Here is a 24,494-nt window from a genome sequence, read left to right as displayed (position 1 = left end):
CTTTCCAATAGTACCAACTCATAGCTTATAGAGGCTTTTTTATTGTTTAGACTGCAGTAGGCATAAACACTTTTATTCCTAAGAATTTCCTTTTTTGTTTTAACATGTCCCTGAATGGAGGAGATAGATGAGATTTTTCATTTCTATGTGTAACTAACTCATCAGATGACTGAAGGAAATAAAAGGAGAATGCTAGCATGTACAGATGTGTTGCAGGATGGCTGTCTGATAGAAAGGACGCTTCACTGAAAACCATGGGTCTTGAATGGGAGAGTTTTCCCCTGCAGCTCTTTGACAAGCTACCTACCTCTCTAGTCATTGTAGAATGGAATACTTTCATTCCTACAAGTTCCTCTTAGGAAAAGGCAGTTCTGCTTCTAGTTCATTTAAAGGTATGCTACCATGTTAGAATCTTTGCTTATAATCTACCTCTTAAACATTTCTTATCCAGGACCCCAAGTTACGTGAACTTCTGGATGTTGGGAACATCGGGCACTTGGAGCAGCGCATGATAACCGTGGTGTATGGGCCTGACCTGGTGAACATCTCTCACTTGAATCTTGTGGCTTTCCAAGAGGAAGTGGCCAAGGTACGGTAGGTGGGGATCTCTAAAGCTTTTGCCCCATCTGATTTCTGATGATATTGTTTAACCCCTGTGGAAGATTTTCAAATTGTTTAATATTCAGTTTTGGTTAAATGTCCATCTAAAAAATTATTCAGCTGCCAAGTATGCATATATTTAAAACATTTTTTTCAATAATAGCATGTACATTCAGTAACAGATGGTTTTCATTAGGAAGAGGGCACTAGATAAAATTCCTTTGAGAAACTGTAAATGAAACCACACTTCATTTCACCTGGTGAACCTTCTTTCTCTGCCTTTTTTTTTTTTCTTGAAGAAATGAACAGTTATTTTAATGGATTCTTCTTAAAACAACTTTTAAAAATCCTTCTTATAGATTTTTTTTTCATTTTTATTTAAATTTGAAACAAAATTGTTTTACATGTTAATCCCAGTTCCGTCTCCCTTCCCTCCTCCCCTGCCCCCCCACTAACGCCCTACCTATCCCATACCATTTCTGCTCCTCAGGGAGGGTGAGGCCTTCCATAGGGGGTCTTCAGAGCCTGTCATATCCTTTGAGATAGGGCCTAGGCCCTTCCCAGTGTGTTTGGCTGAGGGAGTACCCCTCTATGTGAAATGGGCTCCCAAAGCTCATTCCTATGCTAGGGGTAAGTACTGATCTACTACAAGAGGCCCCATAGATTTCCGAGGCCTCCTAACTGACACCCAGATTCAAGGTTAGTCTGGGGACCATGAGCTCCCCCTTGTTCAGGTCAGCTGTTTCTGTGGGTTTCTCCAGCCTGGTCTCGACCACTTTTGATCCCGTCGCCATTTCTAACTCCATTTCCATTTTTACTCCCCCCCACCCTGAGAATGCTCAACTTGATCATATTTTTAAACTAGTTTCCCACACACACACCACATAGATACGCAGCAGTTGTGTAGTAGATATTTAATTAGTATGTGAAATAAGAAATGCATTTTTAAATTAAAAATTTAAATAGTAAATATTTGTTAATCTATGGACTAGAAAGGTGATTTTAAAACTGGTTTTCCCTTAGTAATTCATTATTATTCTACTTAAAAAGTGGGTCTTCCCGAGGTACACAGAAAGATCGAGAATACGTAGCAGTCAAGAAGCTATAAATTCTAAGACTCCCTAGACTCAAGTGTGATGAGTGTGATACTTCTTCAAGAGCAGAGGTTCTCAACCTTTCTAACGCTGCAACCATTCAACACATTTCCTCATGTTTTGGTGACCCCAACCATAAAATTATTTCATTTCTACTTCATAACTGATATTTTGCTGGAGTTATGAATTGTGATCTAGACATCTGATATTCAGGATATCTGTATGTGACCCCACCCCCAAAGAGATCTGCTGTTCTAGAATGGCCATTTGGAAAGGACTGAAATGAGCACATTTTAAAGAAGCGTCCTCACCCCCATCCATGTTTATACTTTGTAGTACAGAACATTACTGACTTTAAATTTCCTTCAAGGTTTAAGAACATGAATCCAAGAATTCTTGGGGGTCTGTATGTCATTTGTGTACCCTCACAGAGCTTGCATGTCACAGATCACAGTTACATAAGCGCCCCTGGTTCAGGGTATGTTGTCAGGGCCTTGGAGTCTATAATTGTCTGATCATTAGTACTCTGACAATTTGAGTTATAACTGAACACGTTGGCCTGATCCATCATCTATTAATGATTTTTAGCAGGAGTTTATTTTTGATCATTTCTGTAAAATCAACATCAATCCTTACAACAGAATGAGTAAAATACCAACCAGATATAATACTCTGGAGTGTTGAAAACTATGTTTTGCAAGTGTGGTAAAACCTAATCTGTTTCTCTGTAGAACAACAGAATACAATTTACACTTGGAGAGAGTACAGCATGAGGAACTCTGCCCCTGTAGGCACCATACTTGCCCTGCCTTTCTCCCTATTTTAGAGTCCTGTTACTAACTCACTGAGTTGCATAATCCCATTTCTCAGTATTGAATGAGTTCGTGGACAGTGGATAACTTCAAGTAAACAAATGCTGAGCATTCACAAAGTATCAAATTTTTCTCTCCCCCAATACACCCACATTCCCCTTTCTAAAATGGCCAATCTTTATGTTCTTATATTTCTGATGAAGACATTAATAAATGGTATATCCAGGCTGGTCTTTACTAAGATTGAATGCAGAACTAGATATATTGTATACCAATCTGTATATCTTCTGTTGCTTTAAGCCTTTCTGTAGTTATATTTTAAAATGTTATAAAATTTTAAATGTTTTAAAAATTTTAAAATATATTTAAAAAGTTCCTCCTCTCTATGGTTCCCACACACCAATTTCCCAAAGATGTAAATTTCTAAACCCATTATGGTCCCCATCAGTATGGTTTCTACAAAAGCTGTTTTGTTTTGTTTTTCAGCAGCTACTTGAAACTCTTGGCATAGTTAATGAAGTTATACAGTATATTTTACATCCTCCAAATATAAATATAAATATAGAATTATTTCCCCCCAGTGAAACTGCAACAGCCAAAATTTTTAAAGTTGCAGATACTGTTTTCCTTCTGAAGAATATTTTTCATATTTCTGGGTGGTGACATTTTGAGTTCATCACACCTTGCTTCTAATCTCAGGTGTCTTGCATAACACAAGGAAAGGGTGTGCCACTAAATGAACAAAAAAGAAAGAAATTTGAAAAGGACATGACTGCTTCTAGATACAGTGGAAGAGAAAGTTCGTTGCAGATAAGAGGGAGAGCATAGCCCAGAGGCAGAGGTATCTGGGAGAATCCAAAGTGGACATGGCCCTGAGCCATGTGAGCAGAGGCAGGAGGGGAGAAGAGGGAGGGGAGAGAGGGTAACCAGGTGTATCAGGAGAAAAGGTGCAAAGGAGCAGATAACCAAAATGCCTGTATTATATAGGGAAGGGCAGACCAACCCCTAGGCTGGAGAGTTGAGGTAGAGTATGGAGTATGCTGGCCATACGCTGTAACAGGTAAGGACTGAAGGACGCTGGGAGAACCTGGTTGCCAGGTCTGCTTTGATATGTTCAATAGGCACTTCAGCTATTTGTTCCAGAGTTTGAAATCTAACAGTCATGATGTGGGATGCACAGTAGAACCTGAGTTCTCTGAAAGTTGAATGCTGTCAGACTTTGTTTACAAGTAGACATCAGCTCATGCTGTCATCGACATACATATGCAGGATGGGGCTCTTTCCTGTGCCACACACTCTTCCAATGTTAGGGTTTCCTCTATGAACAAGGCCATTTCCTCTGATATTCTATAAAAAATCACCAGATGACTCACAATGAAGTTGTGAGCATGACATGACTTGTGCCAGATACAGCTGAGTGCAGAAGAATAAAGCAGGCAGCCAAGAAGGTAAGGGGTGGAGGAGGAACTGGTCTCTAAATGAGCCAGCCAGGGAAGGCCAATCTCTGAAGGAAGCTGCTCCCTTGGAACACTAGCATAGATAAGATTCCAGGCTTGCTGAAGTTAGTTGTTTTCTTGTCTGTTTGTTTTGGCTTTTTGTTCTTGAAGCAGGATTGCACCATGTGACCCAGTCTGACCTCACACCTTGAATTTTCATGGTAGCCCAGACTGCCCTCAAACTTGTAGCTACCCTTCCTATCCTCAGAAGTGCTGAACTAGAGTTTTGCACCACTAGGCCCAGCTGAAACTGAATTTTAATTTAGTCTGTAACAAAGTTGGATCCTTTGAGAGATGGACATGCAAAGGAAACTCTCCCTGCATCCCTCTGTGGTTGGACTAAGAACATAGTGTCTCTTATAGTTAATAATCACATCTTCCTCACACAGCCTCACTTACCAGCCTTCCTGGCCCCAATAAACATCTCCACTCCTATGTCTGAGAAATAGGCATGTAAGACATGCTATTCTCTACACATTCATACTGTCCAGATGGCAACATTGTATTTGCTATCACTTGGCACTCAAGGACTTCATCTCACCTCCTTGAGATGCTGGACCACTTGGCAGAGCTTCAGGAGAGGTGGCCAATGTCATGTTTCTTTACTCTTACTTTGACTGCCAGTGGACCATCATTCACAATCTACTGCGAAGGTGGAAGTATCCACTAAGTAAATGAAAACAAAGGATGAAAGGAATAAATCAACTGTTACCATAAATCTTTCTGCCAAAAGCTGCTGAGCCCCACTGCCACGTGTGCGCTGTATGCCAGCCACCGGCCCAAGTTAGGGCCCAAATTAATACACAGAAACTTGTATTAGGTTCAAACGCTACTTGGCCAATGACTAAGATTCTCATCTGTTAGCTCAGTCTTAATTATCATAAATCTATATATTTTATAAGACTTATCTTATAGAGGATGCCTTTCGCTGGCACCCTCTCTTGGCTGTGGCTCACATGGCGCCGCTGGAGGAGGAAGGGGAAAAGGGGTCATTTCCTGTTTCTCCTTTCTTAAATATGAGTCTCCTTGCTATGTCACTTCCTGCCTGGAACATCACTTCTCTACTACATTTCCCAGAATCCTCTTTGACTCCTAGTCCTGCCTAACTTGCTGCCATTGGCCAAACAGTATTTTATTCAACAATCAATAAGATAAACATACACAGAAGTACATTTCCCATCAATAAACTGTATAATAAATGTGGCTGCTTCATCATCTGAGTAAAAGCTTGGACAAGATAACTTTATGGAGCACACTATAGGTTTTAGACATCTTACCATGACTGTCTTCCTTGAAAACCCCCCATAGTGCCAATCACCAGCCTCATTCAGAGGCAAACATCCAGTGACCATCATTACTGTGTTCTTGGCTCCAACCTCTTCTATTCTAATGTAAACCTTGGACTTGAAGGTCACTCAAGCACAACTGTCACACCTCCTTGTACTATTTTCAGCATTACCTGTGCACACACTGGTACCCTCTGACTTTTTCTAGTAATCTGGAAGAACCTTTAGTTCTCCCAAGTTTTGGTTCCATCTCCCTTGGGATTCTCTACCATGAAGAGGTTTTGTAATACTCAGCATCCCTGTTCATCTATCAGTTAACTGATGTAACACCCTCAGCCACAAAGACAGTCATTCATCATCAGAGACTGCATAGGCTAATGCGGGTTGTAGGCTTACATCCATGAAGGACCTTATTAGGTATGTTAGTAACTACACCGCAGAGAAATAGGGCAGAGAAGATAGGGAGAGCCTCCTGAGAATCTCCACAGGCCATTCTCCTCGGTGCAGCTGCTCTTTAGCTTCTACCGATTGTGAACCAGTAGGTATAAAACTTGACTGTGGCCAGAACTACCAGAGAGGCTTATTGAAAGACTGGGTGCACAGTTCCTGCCTGGAGGTCTGGGATAGCCTCTGAGTATTTACATGTCTAACATGTTCCCAGGAGATTGCATCCTGCCGATCTGAGTATTGCACTCTAGTGCTTTCTGACCTCTGAGTTCAGTTCCAAAAGGAGCCAGAGAATCCAGATAGGGTGTTAAATATAGAGGCCAGTTGTTTTCACATATCATGCTAGACAAACAGAATACAACTATGAGCTGGATGCCATTTGGGGACTTCTGTTGGCAGCTTTTCAGTCTAGATTCATATTAAGGAAGAAAAACATTGCACTGAATAGAATCTCAGGTCCTGACCTCTGAGCACAATGGGGAGAGCCTATCATCTTATTTAGCAGAGCCAAATTGACATTCTTACTTACATGTATACATTCTCAAACTTGCAAACATTTCCCAGAGTCTTTGGGATACCTAAGAAATATGGCCTCTTTGCATGACACGTTTCAAGAAACAGAGTCATCCATCTCCCTTAATGGCCACTGTGGAAAATTTATAAAAATTTCTTTAATAATGACTTATTTGTACCTCCAGTCAGGTCATATTCTTAATCAGGTATCTCCATGAGCTGTGGGGGAGAATAACTAGAAGACAAATCTTTTTGATACCTAGTCTCCATTTCTGAGCATGTAAGGGAAATTAAAGATGGGGTGGAGGGGACACAGAATATGATGTAAGTAGAGCAAATCCAAAAGTCAGGAACACAAACACTGCTCAGTGTTCTACAAGGTTGCCTTTCAAATTTCAACCCATTAGTTGAACAAATGTAAAACGAGTAATAGAACTGTTGCTGAGGAGACAAATACAGGCTGTTGTGTTGCTAGAGAAAACAAAACCATTGTGAATGGAATATTTCTCCAGCATGAAGGCCATTTTTGCTTACTACAGGGAAGAAATAAATAGGAGAAAGAATCCAATTTAAGTCCTGAAATTAGGGATACAAGAAGGAACATAGCAAAGGGATGAAAGCACTTAAGGAGACCTGAAATCTCAGCCACACTCTCCCAACAGATGGGTATGAGCCTTGAAGCCCCTTGACAATTTTCTGAGTTTTTCATCCATAAAGGAAGGTGTTGGGATCCTTCACTTACTGACTTATTCAACAATAGCATTAAGCTCTGCACAATGTCCCAAGCTCTGTTGTTGATCCTGAGGATAAAGCAGTAAACAAAACAAAGACCCTTTGCCATATGAAACGTGAATTCCAGCTAGGGAAAGACAATCAACAACATAAAAGAACAAGGAAGTGAAAAGTGAGGTCACCACAAAGGAAGAAGTGGTTGGGAGTGTTGGAAAGCACTCCCAGCAGACATCTCTATTACCTAGGAAATAGGGTTTCCTTTTTAGGTTCTCAACCTTCTTAATTAAAAAAAAAAAAAAAGCTGACTTAGGAGGTGGCTTGAGGAGGATTTTATAGATTATCATGTTGTAGATAGGCTGAAATCCTGAAGGAGGGAGATGGGAGAGAGGAAGGTAGTCGTTCCATTTGCAATGAAGTCAGAAAACATCCCCATGGAGGGCTTGGCAACGTTGTGGCTTCTGGACAAGAGTGAAAAAGCCCAGAGTGCCAGGGAAAACATGCTTAGGGTTTTTGTTTGTTTGGTTTTGTTTTTATTTTTATTTTTTGGCCAATATCCAAAAGAAAACAAGCTAGGAAGAAGGAAAAGAATGGGACTGGAAAGATGGCTCAGTGGGTGTGAGTACTGGCTGTTCTTGGCTGTTCTTGGCTGTTCTTGCAGAGGACCTGGGTTCAGTTCCCAGCACCCACATGGTGGATCACAACCACCTGAAGCTCTAGTTCCAAGGGATCCAACACCCTCTTCTGAACTCCTAAGGCACCAGGCACATAACTGGTATGCAGATATACATACTAACACCCATACACATAAAATATGTTTTAAGAAAGAAATAAAAGAAAAAGTTATATATTTTGGGGGTTAGGTCTCAGAAAACAGAAAGACTGTGATGGAAGCACTGCAAGGGTCTTCACCAGCGCAGAGGCTTCTGGGAAAGAAGAGACCTTTAACTCATTAGGGTGATAATCCTCTCTTCTTAGGGTGTGGACTCCTGGACAGATGATTGATAGTCCGTGGAAGATGCATTAACTCTCAAGATGAGGAGAGCTTAGTCTATAATGTTTTGGGTAGTATAAATGTCAGATCTCCACTTAAGCCAAGAGATAGAACTTGGATTCTGTTTTGCCTAGGGAGAAGTTACCTTGTCTTGATGGGCCTCAAGGAAGTCTCAACACCTCTGCCTTCTCTTAAAGTAATTTAAAACCTGAGGGAGGGCTTCTCTTTCTGGTGTTACCAGGAAAAGGTGGATTGGGGGCCAAAGTCAACTTGAAGAAGTGGTTTACACTCAATGGCCTCCAAGACTGGAAATTCCTGCAATGCCTGTGAATAGATGATGCCTCAGCTAAGATTTGAAGCATTGGAAGGAATAGGCCAGAAATACATTTAGAGATAGAATAATCTAGATAGACAAACATAAAGTATAAAATCCTCCAGCAAGATAGTGTCTGACAGGTCCAGAAACAGCACAGGGTACCTGAAGCAGGGACAGAGAGAGCAAAGCTAACAGAACATCGTAGCAGGAAGGACTCTGACTTTTACTGTGAGTAAATTAGAAGCCATCAAGGGAGTTCTGAACTGAGGGCAGATGGGATCTGACTTAGGTTTGTTCCATAGTGGACCAGGGGACAGGGAGAAGACAACAATGGGAAAAAAACAGATCATTTAACAAACTCTGGGATATTCTGCCAGTTATTTAAGTAAAGGAGAAATTAAAGAGGGAGTGCAAGGTGGTCTAAATCTCCATCATTTAAAGCAAGAGCCAACAGCAGATACTTATAAACCATGTTCTGTATAAAAAGAAATCAAAGATGCTGTTAGGATTGTGTCTTCAGTGTCGGGAAAGAAAGAAGTATTCCTCACTATGTCAGAGGTTCAGTTTGGGATTATGGAAAATAGTGTTGGGGATGCTGAGTAGGAGCTCATTCTATGGGCCTAGGGCAGATACTAGATAATTAGTAGCATCTAAAATCATCATGGAATTTAATGAAGCTGGATGAAAGATCAACTGGAGAGTGAACCTGGATGGAGAAGGTAGCTGGCTTCAGAGGCATGAACACTTGAACATTACGTAAGACTCAGAAATAAAGGAAGCCGAGCAGGAACAGCCAGCCATCAAGGCAGCAAGCATAAATGTGTGTCATTGGAACTCAGGTGAAAAAAATATTTCAAGTGTGAGTGAGATCAACTGTGCCATTGTTGCTTGAAGTTTCAAGTAAGATAAAGGCCAAAAATTGACAACTGGATCTAATGACACAAGGGTCACTGTAGCCTTGTTAGGGCAACCTCAGCGGAGTCTCGGGTTCAATTCCCTGATCGGAATTGCGATAGTGATTCAGAAGGAGACAGGCAAAGAAATCACAGTCAGTTTCCTTTTGGAGATGTCAGGATGTAGTGAGCAGCAGGGACATGGGAAATCTCCTGAGAAGAGAAGGAAAGTGATGGCAGGGTGCCTTTAAGGTATGAGAAATAATACAGTTTTTATAGTGGTGATTCTGGACTTATACAAGAAACCCAAGAGCTCATGTATGTGAGTAGACAAGAGAAATAAGATTTAGTATAGGATTTGAGAACATTAAGCTTGGGGTCAAACTGAGCTAACACTCTCCTTTTATAAGTGAGGTTTTATTGGAAAACAGCAATACCCAGTTGCATCTATATTGTCTAGGGATGCTTCTACATGACAAAAGGTGAGTTGTTATGCTATAAACCATAAAATAGCCAAAATTAAAAATGGTACTGTTTGATTCCTAACTCCAAACTGTGCACCCCTAGCCTGGTGTGATGGCTCAGTGGGTAAGGTGCTTGCCATTGACCCCAACAACCTGTGTTTGATCCCCAGAACCCACATGGTGGAAAAAGACAACTAACTCCCACAGTTGTCTACTGACTTCCACATATGGACTGTGGCATGTACATGTACACACACATACGAAAATACATACATATACACACATGCAAAACATACAAGTACATACATGCAGCCACACAATACACACATATAACACATACATACACAGTACAACACATACATACACACATAATACATGCATACACATATATAAAACACACATATACACACATACAACACATACATATACACATATATACAACACATATATACACATACCCAAAACACATGCACACATATACAACACATACATACATACACATAAACACATACAACACACACACAGTGTGGGAGAGGGACTGCCGCTGTTCTCCTGCTCAGAAAGGCTGAGCTTAGGTGGGAGCGATGGGCACTTTGTGCAGTTGAATAACCCAGAATGCACTCATGGTCCTAGCAGCAGAACAGAGCGTAGAAGAAATTCTGATTACCCCTATTTTATCCCTGCAGCCAAATTTTAGTCAGCAGTCACTCTGAGAACAATGAGTATTTGATTTCTCAAGCATTTTTCTTCACTGGTTAGTGAATTATACCAAAGACCTATTTGGTAAGGTTACTGTGGACTGTAAAAGCAGGTCATTTACATCCACCCACAAAATTCCTGCAATTTTAGTAAGCTAACTGACTCATCAGATCAAATTTTCGGGTGGCCAGTGTGTCTGAAGAGAAAAATAGTTTTCCTCTGCCTCCCCACTGCCATTCTTTATCCTACATCCTGTTTGTCTCTCGAAGTGTGGCAGAGAAACTGACTTCTAGGTGTGTCCACTACTCTGTCCTGATCACATGCAATGGGGGCAGCATCCTGTATGCTGCAAACTGTGCAGTGCTGTGAGCCAGAGGCAGCCCATCTGATCACTGCCATGTGCTGGTGTCCACCTTCAGGTCTCAGGGACCTGGATTACAACCGCTGTGAGAACATTCATTTCCCAGAGAAGCTGAACCAGTAATGAAATCTGTTCTGGAATTTAGCCCAGAGGAATCCCAATATGTAAAAGAAGCAAAGGCAACGCCTCACTGTTTTGCATTTAGAAAGGCAAATGTTTTCCAGCGTGTTTACCTTTGGGTCTAGTGAGCTCCTTCTCTAATCATCCCTGGTAAAACCCCTAGAGTTGATGTTCTAGGAAGCCTCGAGCTTGTGGTCTAAGGAGAAATGAGTCTTAAATGGGATGCCTGTGTTGCAGTGAAGCAGAGGAGACTCATCTCCTTGCCCTCCTTCTGCTTCTTCTTCCATGAAATTAGTAAGATCCTCTGTCACCTGAGAGGCAGGACTTGAAGTCCAGGATCTGATATAAAATACTAAATTGCTGGCCATACTGGTAGGCCCCAAGGTGGGTGTATTGCTAATCACCACCTATTTTGGCAGACTTCAGCCTTAATGTTACTCTATTCTGTTGGGAAGCTGCTTTCGAGCCTGATGGCTTGAGACCAAGATATCCAATAATTGTCACGAGGGGGAAATTGTATGTTGCCTAAGTGCACAGGGATTGGCAAATACTGCTGTGTTAAAGCTGTCTTTAGCATTAAATCCTTTTAGACATTTACAAAAGGGCAAAGCAAAACACATTCACGTAGCCACTCTCATGGCCACTAAGAACCTGAAAAAGTGCTCATATCCTAACCAAATCTTGGGAGACTTTTGAACAGGAAGCACACCTATATTAGTGGCACCCAGATTTTAAAGCCAGCAGATAAAATCCAGCATCATCAGGATCCCAGGCATCAACTCTTCCAACAGCCCTTGTTTGGGCTTCTTACATTGATCTATTTTACCTGTTTCAAAATATCTGTAAATGGCTTCATAGAATGTAACCATTTTGGTCTGTCTTCTATCACTGCAGATTTACCAGTTTAGTGTTCTCTGTCTTATGAGTAGAATTCATAATTCTTCTCTTATTTCTATTCAGTTCTACTCAATTAATCCTCTTTGTTACATAGTATTCTGTGCTTTCTACTACAGTTGACAGACATCTTGACAGTTCCTAATTTGGGCTATTGCAATGGTGAAGCCACACAACTACCTTTCCTGGGATCATACCCTGCAAAGCATATTTGCTGGTCATAGATTTTTCTATGTTCTGTCTTAATAGATATGGTCAGTTTCCAGCTACATGTTAATGTTTTAAATGTTATTACACACACACACACACACACACACACACACACAGAGAGAGAGAGAGAGAGAGAGAGAGAGAGAGAGAGAGAGAGAGATTGAGAATGTGCTCTCCAAAACACATTGTGTGCACCAAACATCACCTCAAGCATCCCCACTTTCAAAAGCAGAACCTCTGCCACTTTGCCTTGGAGAATTTAATTCACTTACTTGAAGATTACCATGTGACATTTCCTGGAAACTTAACTTCATCCATATCAGTTGCTTACCCACTACCTGGCATCTCTCTGCCCCTTCTAATGACATCTCTCCCTCACCTTCTTCCTCCAGGCTGTTTTATCCACTCTCTTGACAGGTCCTGGTGATGATCAGTGTCCTGGTTTTCTAGAAACTTCTCTTTACTTACCAACTCTACCTGTCTTTCTGCATAAGGTCTAGGCCTAGTTTGAGATTCACAGTCTCCTTTTCCAGTCAAAGATCTCAAGGACTCTTTCACTGTTCTCTCCCTTTTGCCAAAAACACCATCAGGTTGCATTTATTGCTCTGGGATTGCATGCTGGTGTGTTGAATGCCATGCCCTAGATATGTGAGCTGGACAGAACAAAACAGCACAACTAGGTCACTCTTGGGATATAGGAATCTAGTTCAGTATTGGCATGTGATAGATAGATAGATGAGCAGGGAGTGTCTTTATTGGGGAGGAAGAGAGAAAGAAAGGAAAGAAGGAAGAAAAGAAGGAAGGAAAGAAAGAGAGAAGAAAGGAAAGGCTGGAGAGAGGGAGGAATAGATAAAGAAAAGGAGGCATTTGAACTGTTGAGAACAACCAGTAGATCACACAAAATGTCAAGGCCCTTGAGGCTTTGAGCATTATGGATTCTAATGGTCTCATCCTTCAGGGTAGATGAAATCCAGGTGCCTCTTTTGGATGGTTGTTTCAAGCTTCCACCCATGGAACGTTCCTATAATTTTCTGTTCATAATTTGCAAAAATTCTGAATAGGAAGACATGGTTGGTATCAATTACAACTTCCATTCTTCTGATTGTCCCCAAACTTGACCTGTTCTCACAGAGAAACTCTGTTCTTGCTGTATACTCATCAGTCACTTTGCATTTTTTAAAATAGGAAAATCAACTTCTGGTTCCTAGAAGTTGACACCTTAGAGCTAAAGAAATGAGAAATGTTGATACATGGAAGGGACTCTTTTTTCATTTAAGAAAAAATTAGCCAAGCACAGAGGTGCACACTTAGAACCCTAGCACTTAGGAGCTAAGATAGAGGGTATATATAAGTTCAAGACCTGAACTACAATAACAAACAAATAAATGCCAGAAGAGGGAGGAAGAGGAGGAAAATTACAACCAATGAAATGAAGTTGGACATTAAGGAGGGATAGTTGAAGAGACCTGCCAAGCAAATTTGGGCCATTAAAACTCAATGCATACATAACAAGTTTTGCAAATATTCATTGACATATTTCAAAATTCATAGTATTATGTTTTTTAAACTAATACCCAAAGATAAAAGTCATATTTATTTTTATTATGAGAACATTTAAATTGAGGTAAAAATTTATAAATAGTAATATATATACTCTTCAAAATATACAGTTTATTTTCATTTCGGGACCAATTTGTGATAAGTAGTCAATCACTAAAACTTTGAATTTGTTTTAAATGAAAACTAATAAAGGAAAAAGAAAAGGTACCATAAATGATACTCTGTAATGTGTTTAGGGATATTAGGGACACTGTGTGTGACTTTGTTACAGGTAATGCATGTGCCAAAAGTGACTACTGGGAAGCATGACATAAGGACACTTTATTTGTTGTATTTTATGACTTCTTCATTCTTTATTACTTCTGATGTTCTCACTTAAACAACCCATGCTCACATCATCTTCAGCTGTTCCCTAGCAATCATAGCACAGGCTAAGCTCAATCTACTGCATTCTTTTGTCTGATAGCTATGGGGGTCTGTCACTGGAAAATACAGTCTTCCCCACAGTCTGCACCTCAGTTTTGCAGGAGTATTAGTCAGATAAATCCTGAATTTTACATTGTGAAAATGTCATCCACTTGGAACACTCTTATAAAAGTTTAAAATCACAGAAGTCAGAAGAGGGAGAGTCATAATAAAAAGAGAAGAAAGGGCAACTTGGACTCCATCTCTTCCTTACCCCTAGATAAGCCACAGCAGCTGTCATGCTGGGACTATGAAGAAAAGCACCCCTTGCCTTTTGTCCTTCAAGTCTCTTTTCTCCATGTGTTAAACATGAGTTGCTTGAAGTCAGGCAAGATTGCACATAGAGGCCCCTGAGCAAAAGTTAAGGGAAAATATAAACCCGGAAACAGAAATGATTGTTCTGTCCAACTGTGAGCTATCACATGTACCAGTCCTGATAGCCCCAGAAATGCAAGACAGAAAGCCAGCTCAGTGTTGGCATCTTTCCTCACCCATCTACCCCTGGGTGCAGAACCCTCTCCATAGCATCCCTGAATTCAGAGGCCTGGACGCTAAGTATGCCTTGAATATGGTATCATGAACCCAGGGTTTGAAGCAGACAAGCTGATACAGAAAGAACAGAAGTAAAAGGAAGGGAAAGGTAAAAGAATTTAAATTGATGATGATGTTAATTATAATAATTAAAAGGAGGGAGCAGGAGGAGAAAAATGGGAGGGAACTGGAGGGAGGAAAGTAGAGAAAAGAGTCACTGTTGGTTTTGGAGAGAAGATCTCAAAGGACAATCTAACTTTGTCTCATGCTCCCCTCCATATGTAACGTCCTGGAGAATAACAATTACTTGGCACCCTTTGAGAGAGACTGGTGGCTCTGCCTTAATATCAGTCACTGTCTTTAGGTGGCAGCTAAGGGCTCCCAATGAGTAATCTATACATCACTAAAGATAAAAATAAGTTTTTGAAAATAACTTATTTGTTTTTCTTAATGGATATATACATATATATTCTATAAATTTAATCAATATATAGTTACCTACTAAAACAGTCATGCACTGTTTTGAGGGCAAAAGTTAGAAAAATAATGAAACAGCAGAATAGAGAGTAGACTGACAGCAAAACACACCAGGACAAGTGAAATGTAGGAGGAGGGAGTGCTGGAGAGGCGAACACTTTGCTTTTATACACATTGTTGAGAAAGGGCCATGATGAGAAGATACCAATAGATGAAAACCTAATGAATATAAGGGAGATAAGATCCTGAGAAGGCCTAACATGGTGCCAGGACTCTGGAGGCCAGTTTAGTTGAAAGCAGGCAATCTGTAGCAGCAGAGACTAACAATGTATAGGATGAGAGGTGGTGCTAGTTCAATGACATGTGGGCACTGTATGTATCATCTACACTGTTGTGAATCACCAAAGGATGAATTGGGTTTGTCATGCTTTAACCAAATCACTCTGTTTGCAAGTGTGCAAACATGAAAGGTAGACTGATACTCGAGTGCTTAGGCTGAAGTCCAAACAGAGTCTGGATCTGGATATGTTACCAAGGACAAATATTTTCTGATGTTTTTGCTGTATAATAGGAGACAAAAAAAAGGATGCTAAGGATGGTTACAGTGTTTTCAAAGTTAGCTTTATTGAGACACACAGCTAATTAGGAAGTCAGCCTCAAAACAATGGACTATGAGCACTGAGTCTTCTTAGCCTGCTTCAGACATTGTTAAAATGATGGTACAGGAATGTAAGTGCCAGCAACTGAGAAAATGAAGTGGGTCATTAGGAAATGCTCAGACCTCTTGAGAAACAGCTCAGGGTGTTTGAACTTGGGTACTGCTGGTCAACAGAGCGTGGAGTAAGAATGGGAAGTAGGGTGAGAACAAGGGCAAAAGAGGATGGTTGTAAACTTCAGAGCATGTATGAGGGCCTTGGTTCAGTGTTGAGCATGTGTGTGTTCATGCACACACACACACACACACACACACACACACACACACACACACACACACACACACACACACACACACGGATGGGGATGCAATGACACAAATAACTGAGGGAAAACAGACAAAGTGTTAACCCTTTCATTCCTTCCTCCTGCTTGCGCAGAATAATTTATAGCAGTTACCTCTAATGACACAAATCTTAGAGTTCATCTTTTAAGAAATTGAGCAAAGTCTTTAGAAAGAACTGTGGTGCACAGCATAGGAGTTAGGGAGCCCAGGTGTGCTAAAACAAACAGTAGCAGTTTCTATCTATATATTATTTGTTCTTACGTTTTCCTCTGTATAACAGGGTACACTAAGTTAAGAGATCTCCGGATTGATGGATCCAGGCTAACAAGACCAATGCCCCTGGCTTTCTCCTCAGACCAGGATGTGTTTTCAGGAGCACCTACATCAGGAAGTCACATTTTTCCCAGAAGCCCCAACAATTTCTGCTTCCCTATGGCTGTCCACGACAGCAGAGCACGTTAGAGCTAAGCAAATTGTTGGGTTGATTTTTGGTTGGATGTACTGCTGGTCTTGGTGACAGTGGACTTTAGTTAGGCTAGAGTGTAGAAGGACAGTGTTTAATAGTGAACCCCATAGCTCAGATGTGGCAAACAGTAGCTCTGAAGTCCAGTGCAGAAAATTTTAAAATCATCTAGATGAAAATAAATGAAGTGTTCAAAGGCAGAGAATAGCTCTTATGGCAGAGGAGGGACCACTAGGATCCAGATTCCTACCAAGAACCAAGCCCTTCTTCATTTCAAGGAAAAGAATCCAGTTTGCTAGTGGGTTTAAAATAAAGTTGGGAGGTATAATTAAGGTATTTAAAACAAATTGATTTCCAAATGAGAAAATTACATTTTAGAAGAATTCCGTCATTATAAGTTAACGAGGAACTACCTGTGCATACTTAGAACTCAATTTTCAAGGAATGCAGTTTTAATTTTGTCAAACGTTTCAGTTTAGCAAATAAACAGTGCTACTTAACTCCCAAGAAACAGTGATTGCTCCCTGTTTCCTTCTTGGAGTTCCTCCCACTGTGAAATTAGCTGTGTGTATGTGTGGGTTTTTTTTCTTTTTAAATCTTTCTGTTTTAATATCTTCAAATAGAATTTCTTTAAAAATAAGCAGGATTGGATAACTACTATAACAGTAGAACCTGCTTATACATATTTATTGTCTACGGTGCATACTGCTGAGGCAAAACAATTAACTTCCAGACTGTCAGGATTAGACTAATAGCAAATGTTTTCATAAAAGTGACTATCCCAAGAATATGTCAGGTTGATATGGAGCCATAGGTGTGAATCTTCTGGGATTCTACATACCAGGAATGAGTCAGGAAACTAACGGGAGATAAATACCACCACCACCATCACCACCATCACCACCATCACCACCACTACCACCACCACCATTACTGCCACCACCACCATCACCACCACTACCACCCAGCTGATTAAAAAAAAAATACCCTTGAAGCTCACAGTGATGGCACAGACCTCTCCTTGTCTAACTTCAACAGCTCATGTTCCTGTCTGGGGAATGCCTTTGTCCCTTTTGGCTTTGTAGCAAGATAATGGTGAGTTGGTAATTATAAAAGACAGAGGTTTATTTCGCTAAACATGTCCTGAGATTTGAAGTTCAAGACTGAGGACTCACAACCAGAGGGGACCCTAGGCTGTGGCATAAAAGGCAAGTGGATTCATGTGGAAAAGACAGAACATGAGAGGAGTCTTGCTTTTTAATACTTCACTCTATATCATTAATTCAGTCCCATGAAAATGAGGACTCCCTCACACTCCCCGAGAACACCATTAATCTTCTGACCTATTCACATCTTGATGTCACCACCACCCATGCCACAATAACAGTTAAAATCCAGCATGAATTTCAGAGGGGACAAAATATATTCAACCACAGAAAATGGCTTTTTTTCACACTATCCTCTTCAAGATGATTTGAGTCTAATGTCACTGTATTGAACTTTCCCTGTATGCCAGACAAACAAATAACAGTTCTAAGAAGCCGGCTAGCATTGTGCTAGACCTAACACCTGTAAAAAACAGACATGAGTGTGGAGCTTGCCATGTGCAATGAACTTCCAGGCATGTGACTGCTTTGTAGACCTTCAGAGTACCATTTAGTGCAGTGATGCTTCCCTTGACTGTAGAAAGATGGTTGGGCATCAGTTCTTTATGACATAACCCAAAGCATAAAGCATGGCATGGAGCAGGCCAGTGCTGCCAGGACAGATGCTGTAAACGCCAACATGAAAGTTCCCTTATTTTGCATACTGGATCACTCCCTCAGCCATGTTACACCCAGTACTCCTGACTTTCTAAAAACCCATTCCAACATAGTTTACATTACGATACAAAACATACAAAACCAATGTCACCAGTCCTGTAGCCAAAAGTGATGTTCAAACATAAAAATATAGGGGAGATATAGGGATTAACTTCCAAAGACAAAACCTTGAAGGCATGCAAGTGTTTTTTATTTACATGTGTATCACACACATCCTACCTAGTGACTAAGAGTTTATCACCCAAATTGTAAAAACAATCAAAAATATGAATGATGAGATCCATGTAAGTTAAGGGATGACACAGATCCTTGTCCTGGGCCCTTGAAAAAAATGCAGTGTTTTCTACACCCTTGCTTCTGTGAACTGCTTCACCAAGCTCAGGATTTGGCCTCTTATGCATCACAAGCTTCTAAACTGAAGTGATTGTCCCCAAAGGTAGATCCACTAGACCAATACCAGGATTGTTCTATGAAAGGTAAAGAAATCAGCCAGTTTCTCTGTGGTGACAGGAGCCACTATCTGTGACAACTTGGTGCAGTTGGGGACATAAGAAAGAGCTCACTAGTAGGGGAGGGAATCATGTCATCTAGAAAAAAGATTGATTGCAAATTCCTTGCAGAAGCAGTAAAGAAAGTGTCCTTGCTTTCATACTCGATTCTTGATGCTCTTAGCTTATTAATGCATTTCTTCTTCTGCAATCTGTCCAGTTCTTCCTTCATTACAATAAATAACTCAGTGTCCTTGATCAATTCTCCTATTTCCCAAGTTAGCTTGAGTTGTGCGTTTTCCAGTTCTAGAGTCATTTGAAAATAATAATGCATCTTTCCTTGGTATTACATCAGCTGAGCAAGATCATGTTTGTCTCTTAACACAGATATTAATGGACACTAGTACACTTTGGTTTGGCTTTGTTATTGTGGGATGGTAGTCTTACAGTTTTGTGACTGACAGTCACTTCTTTTTGTTTATGAGATGAAAATTGGATCTAAGACCGACTCTATTAACAAATACGAGGAAACAGTTCCTGAATCGTATCTAACATTCTGAGTCTTCTCTCTCAAAGCATACATGCAGTGACTTCTACATTCTGAGTGTTCTCTCTTAGCATACATGCAATGATTTCTGTATTGAGGGTTTTCTATCAGCATATATGCAATGACTTCTGTATTGAGTGTTCTCTCTCAGCACACATGCAATGACTTTTACATTCTGAGTGTTCTCTCTCAGCACACATGCAAGTGACTTCTACATTCCAAGTGTTCTCTCTCAGAGCATAGTGCAGTGACTTTTCCTAGTCTTTTCTGATTGGAACACAGGTTGTGCAATATATAGAACTTCTCGCATCATGGACAGATTCTTCACAGCATCATTAAGAAAAATGTCCTGCATCATGGATTCTGCTTCATGCTAGCAGGGTAGTGAACTGTGCTCAGGCAGGCGAGGCCATTCTGAAGGAACCATAAAGTGTTCTCATCACTCACTTCCCGGTCTGCTGCCACATACGAAGTGATTTAGTTGGAAATCACTGTTACAAATGACAGCAGTTGGCAACTATTAGTAGGTAGAATTTGAAGTATTTAAAACATGTGACAAGTATTAAAGTATCTAGCATTAAATTCTGGCAAGCCCTAAGACCCTTTTGAAACTCATTATGTGAACGGAGAGGTGAATAAATAGGGCATAGAGGTCGCTAGCGGCAGGAGAGCTACTCTGATAGTATGTACTGATGTGTGCCATCACAGATTTCCCCAAGCTCGTAGAACAAATAACATCAACAAACAAACTCCATTATAAAAGATGGGCTCTGGGTAGGTTCATGGATTGTAGCAAATATGCCACTCTGGTGGGTAATATTAAATAATGGAATAAGCTACACATGTTGGGGTTCAAGGGATACATGGAAACCCTTTGTACCCGCCACTCACTTTTACATTGAGTCTAAAATGGCATTGAAATGTTTATTTAAAATGTAATTACACGGGCTGAGGAGACGGCTCTGTGGGTGAAGTGCTGGCTCTTTGGATCTTTAGCATACACATAAATCCAGTTATGACAGTGCACATCTGTAATTCCAGTACTGGGGACAGAGACAGGCAGGTCCCTGGGGCTTGCCAGGCAGCCACTCTAGCCATACAGCAGCCTCCGGGATCACTGAGAGATACTGTCTCAAACATACAGTGCAGAATGACAGAAGATCATACTGGAAGTCAGTCTCCAGCCCTGTGCCTTTCATATGCACACATGCATACACTCGGATGAGTGTGGCTCTCACATGCATACACTGCACACAAAGGAATTTTTAACACATAATGACAATAGTGATGTCAAATTGAAATTATCTGCTTTTAGAACATAACCCTTGCTAGTCCTTTATGGCAGTATGCATTGACTTATAATTCTATATGTATATACTTATTATATATTTTATATGCATATGTATGTAACCCGGGAGATACCAGAGACCTTCTAGAATATTTTTTACCTCCTCAAGGATCATTTTAAATGAATATATATTTCTGAAAGAAATATATATATTTCTTTTGCCTTCTCATATGATTCCATAGGTTAGTATTAAGTTGGAGCCATTCCCTGGGAAAGTGACATGTTATGATGCCATGGGATCCATTTACAACATGCAGCCACTGTGTACATCTAGCTTCTGCAAACAGCAGTGACACTGAAGCTGGTGTATGTGTTTGAGCTCAGTCCTCAAGCAAGCAAAACTCTTCACCTTTTTAAAAGAGTGAAGAGAAAAGTGGATTGAAAAATCATAAGTATGGGGCTAGAGAGAGTTAAGAGTACTTGCTTTGTTGCAGAGGACCAAAACAGTAAGAATATTATTATGAAATTTGAAAAAGAAAACACAATGGCTCCCAGATATATAAAACAGTGCTCCGCTACATGGTAAGCCAGGATTTCAATGTCAGGACGTCAATGAAAAATACTGCTGGATGAAAATGCTGGAATCCTAGAATTCTTTAGTCTCTTCACAATAATCATTTGGCTATGTCCTAAGAAAAGTGAAGCAAAAAAACAAATATTTAAAAAGAAATATCCATCAATAAAAACAGAGAGATTCTCAAATTATCCATTCTTGCAATGGAAGAATATGGGAGTTAAAATGAACTAGACCTATGTGCAACAGCCTAGTTTTAAAGACATAATATTGATTACAAACAGGAACTCATCCACTGAATCTCAAACATAGAGGGGGCCATATTATGATGGGGGCTTTCATAGTATTGACATTTCAGGGTAGGTTCCATTATAAATAGTCACCTCTACCATTATAGCATGAACACAGCCACAAACAATGCAGAAGTGAGAAGTGTGTCTATGTTCCAATAAAACTTTGTTTATAAATCAGACGACATGCTAACAACATCTTTAATCCCAGCACTTGGGAGGCAGAGGCTGGTGGATCTCTGCAAGTTCAAGACTAGCCTGCTGTATAGAGCAAGTTATAGGACAGCCAGGACTATGCAGAGAGATCCTGAACTAGAACTATACCACCCTTTTCAGAATGCCATATAAAAATAGATGCAGTGTTGATATTTACCTTTCAGACTAGAGCTTGCATCTGGAAAGAGAATTAAAAGAAGGGAGATTTTAGGGAAGAATCAATTTAAACTGTATGGCAACAGTTTGCAGTGGTTTTAAGTAATTAAGAAATTTTTAAGAAAAATATGTAATTAAGGAACTGTGACAAAATGTTAATGTTTCTCAAATTTGGATAGGTAGATATACATGTTAGTTTCATCAGTCCAGTATTTTGTATGTATAACAAAAAATGAAATAAAAATGAAAGGTAACATAAATACATTAGAGCATTTGAAATAACATGAATCAGAAGAGGAGAAAACAGAAACATTGGCGAGAATGACACTTCTTTCCAAAGACACAGTCTTTGTATGTTTACTCTTCTTAGCCAGACGGTGAATTGGCCCTGGAGAATTTCTTCCTGTTCTCAGAACTGGGGGCATTTCATTGAACTACTGCATGATGGTATTTGGATGAAGGACAAAGATGAATCATGTCAGGGCTGAATCCTTCTCTTTATTCTTTGTACATGAACTACAGGAAATTTGAGTTGAGTTGGTGCCCATCTCCATCAGGGCTGCCAGACGTCGGTCAGCTCTGCATTCTGTGGCTGGCCTCATAGTCCCTCTGTTAGATCATTTCTTGTTTCTCCCCTCCTTCGTTCATTTGATCCTTGTAAGGTAGTGGTAAAACACTTGACTATAGAGGCAAACCCAGGTTCCGATTCCAAGCATCCATGACTGTCTGTGTTTACCTTATGCTATTTATTGAACAATTCCAAATCAGCTTTTTCACCTGCAAAATGTGGTGTTGACAACAGACTTCCTTTCTGAAGGCATTGTGAGGATTATGAGTTAGTTATTTATAAAATGTTTACAACATATGGCCATAGGGAGGTATAAATTAATGTTGGCTATTGAATATATTTCATTGGTTTATTTATCTGTTTAAAATTATTCTAGAACAACACAATGATGAACCCGGCATCTAAGAATTCAGATTTGAAGTCTAAGAAACCAGTGTTCTGATCCCAAGCAGTGACTGTATTGGCTCCAAGACAAATTATAAGTGCTTTGAATTCATGAGTCCTTTCTGTAAAATGAAGATAATAGCTACCCATCTCCTAGAAAAATATTATGAGAGCCAGTTACTGGATGCAAAGATCTTCCTTCAGAATGTAGTAAATATTCAAACAGTCGTCAGCAGTGTAATTGATACTCATGACTAATAAGTGTTCATAGTATTAAGCAAACACATGAAATCATATACCACAAATTTCAGGACTTAAAAAGCTTTAGAAATAAAAGGGCACTACCTTCATGATGTGGTAGGCATAGTGCATTTGAATCTGTCTAAATTGACATATGAGAGGAGAGGGAATGGAGAAGGATAGAAACAGGAGCCCCGAACCTCCAACAGAATTCCACTACAGTTGCTCTTTAGTCATCTTCTCAGGTTAAGGTCTTTGTCCCAAAGGGGAGTTTAAAGCTAAGACAGGAAATGTCAGGATTTAAATAGCTGGGGCCAAGCCAAGTTGAGTGACTTCAATATTTTGTTTCTGAAAGGAAAAGAACAGGTCCTCTACAACAAAGAAGCTTCCCTTCTCAGGCCATGGTAGTACACACTAGGCACTGGATTTATGAAAACAAGGTCCCAGTAAGATCCAGTGGTCCCACAGCAAAGCATATTCCATATTCTCATGATGATTTCAGGTTTGAAGTCCAAGGCACCAGTAATCTGATTCCAAGCAGGGACTCTTGCTTTCTTATTCTGCATTATACTCTGGCCCCTTTCTCTTTAACCATGTTGTTCCTAACACAGCTGCAAAGTCTTTGGGGGCTGTGCAAAACTCAACAGCCCCAAATCATCTATTTATTTGCTTGCAAAGGGAATAAACAAAGACTGGGCCAAAGCTTCCCAAGCCAGATCCTGGAGTGTCCTTCTATTCAACAAACTGCTTTTGGTCCAGATGTATGTTTAAATGTTGATACACATAAAACACACAAAGATTTCCTGGGTAAGTATAGACTCTGATGCAGTGTGGAGCCTGAAATCAACATTTCTAACAAGCTTTCCAGAGTGCTATACATCCACCCGAGGACATGGCCACTCATACCGTGGTGCAGCAAAGACCTTAACCAGAAACTCCTGAGTAATACAGAATCTCTGTCTCCTTCTCAGTCCCACTGAAGGTGCAAATGCTCTTCAGCAAAACCCCTGATGCAAATACACATGAAACTTGAAAAATGTTCCATTCATGAACCGGTTACCCCAGAGCTTGGTTGTATGTTCATTCCTGTATAAGGTGGCTACTTCCATTACTCAGAAATCCTAAAAACACTAGTTACTATTTGGGAAGGATCCTAGCAGAATGCTGTCCTTGTTCTTTCTGATTCGACTTTCACTGTCAGCAGGTGCCTTTGCTGGCTGCTCTCCTGGATGCTGGAACACACTTTGATAGCAAGGAGACCAATGTGCCTGAGGCTTTCTCTGTCTCTTTGTGGAGCCCTTCACCAAACCTAACAAGCACAATCATTTCCACACCCACACTCTTGCTCACCTATCAGCAAACTCAGACCTGATTTATCCTCTACACAAGGTGGGATAAACCATTGTCGGTCTTGTTGGGACCTTGCTTGGTTTTCAGCCTTCTCACTCCTCTTTGACTATTCCTGCTTACTACTCTAATTTTGCCATGGAACACTA

The 24,494-nt window shown here is 40.3% G+C and overlaps 1 protein-coding gene across 7 annotated transcripts in view; it reads left to right on the top strand.

Moving 5' to 3' along the window:
• Plcb1 (phospholipase C beta 1) overlaps positions 1–24,494 on the top strand; it is a 678,981-nt gene that overhangs the window by 435,461 nt on the left and 219,026 nt on the right. For all 7 annotated transcript variants that reach the window (XM_035446906.1, XM_027421690.2, XM_035446909.1 and 4 more), the window contains one exon: positions 452–589. In XM_035446906.1, coding sequence (XP_035302797.1) covers positions 452–589 — 138 coding nt within the window. The remainder of the gene's footprint in view (positions 1–451; positions 590–24,494) is intronic.

This window comes from Cricetulus griseus, chromosome 6, assembly GCF_003668045.3.
Source record: "Cricetulus griseus strain 17A/GY chromosome 6, alternate assembly CriGri-PICRH-1.0, whole genome shotgun sequence".
NCBI lineage: Eukaryota > Metazoa > Chordata > Mammalia > Rodentia > Cricetidae > Cricetulus > Cricetulus griseus.
Note: the sequence above shows the minus strand (reverse complement) of the source record. Positions and strands in the feature narration are given on the sequence as shown.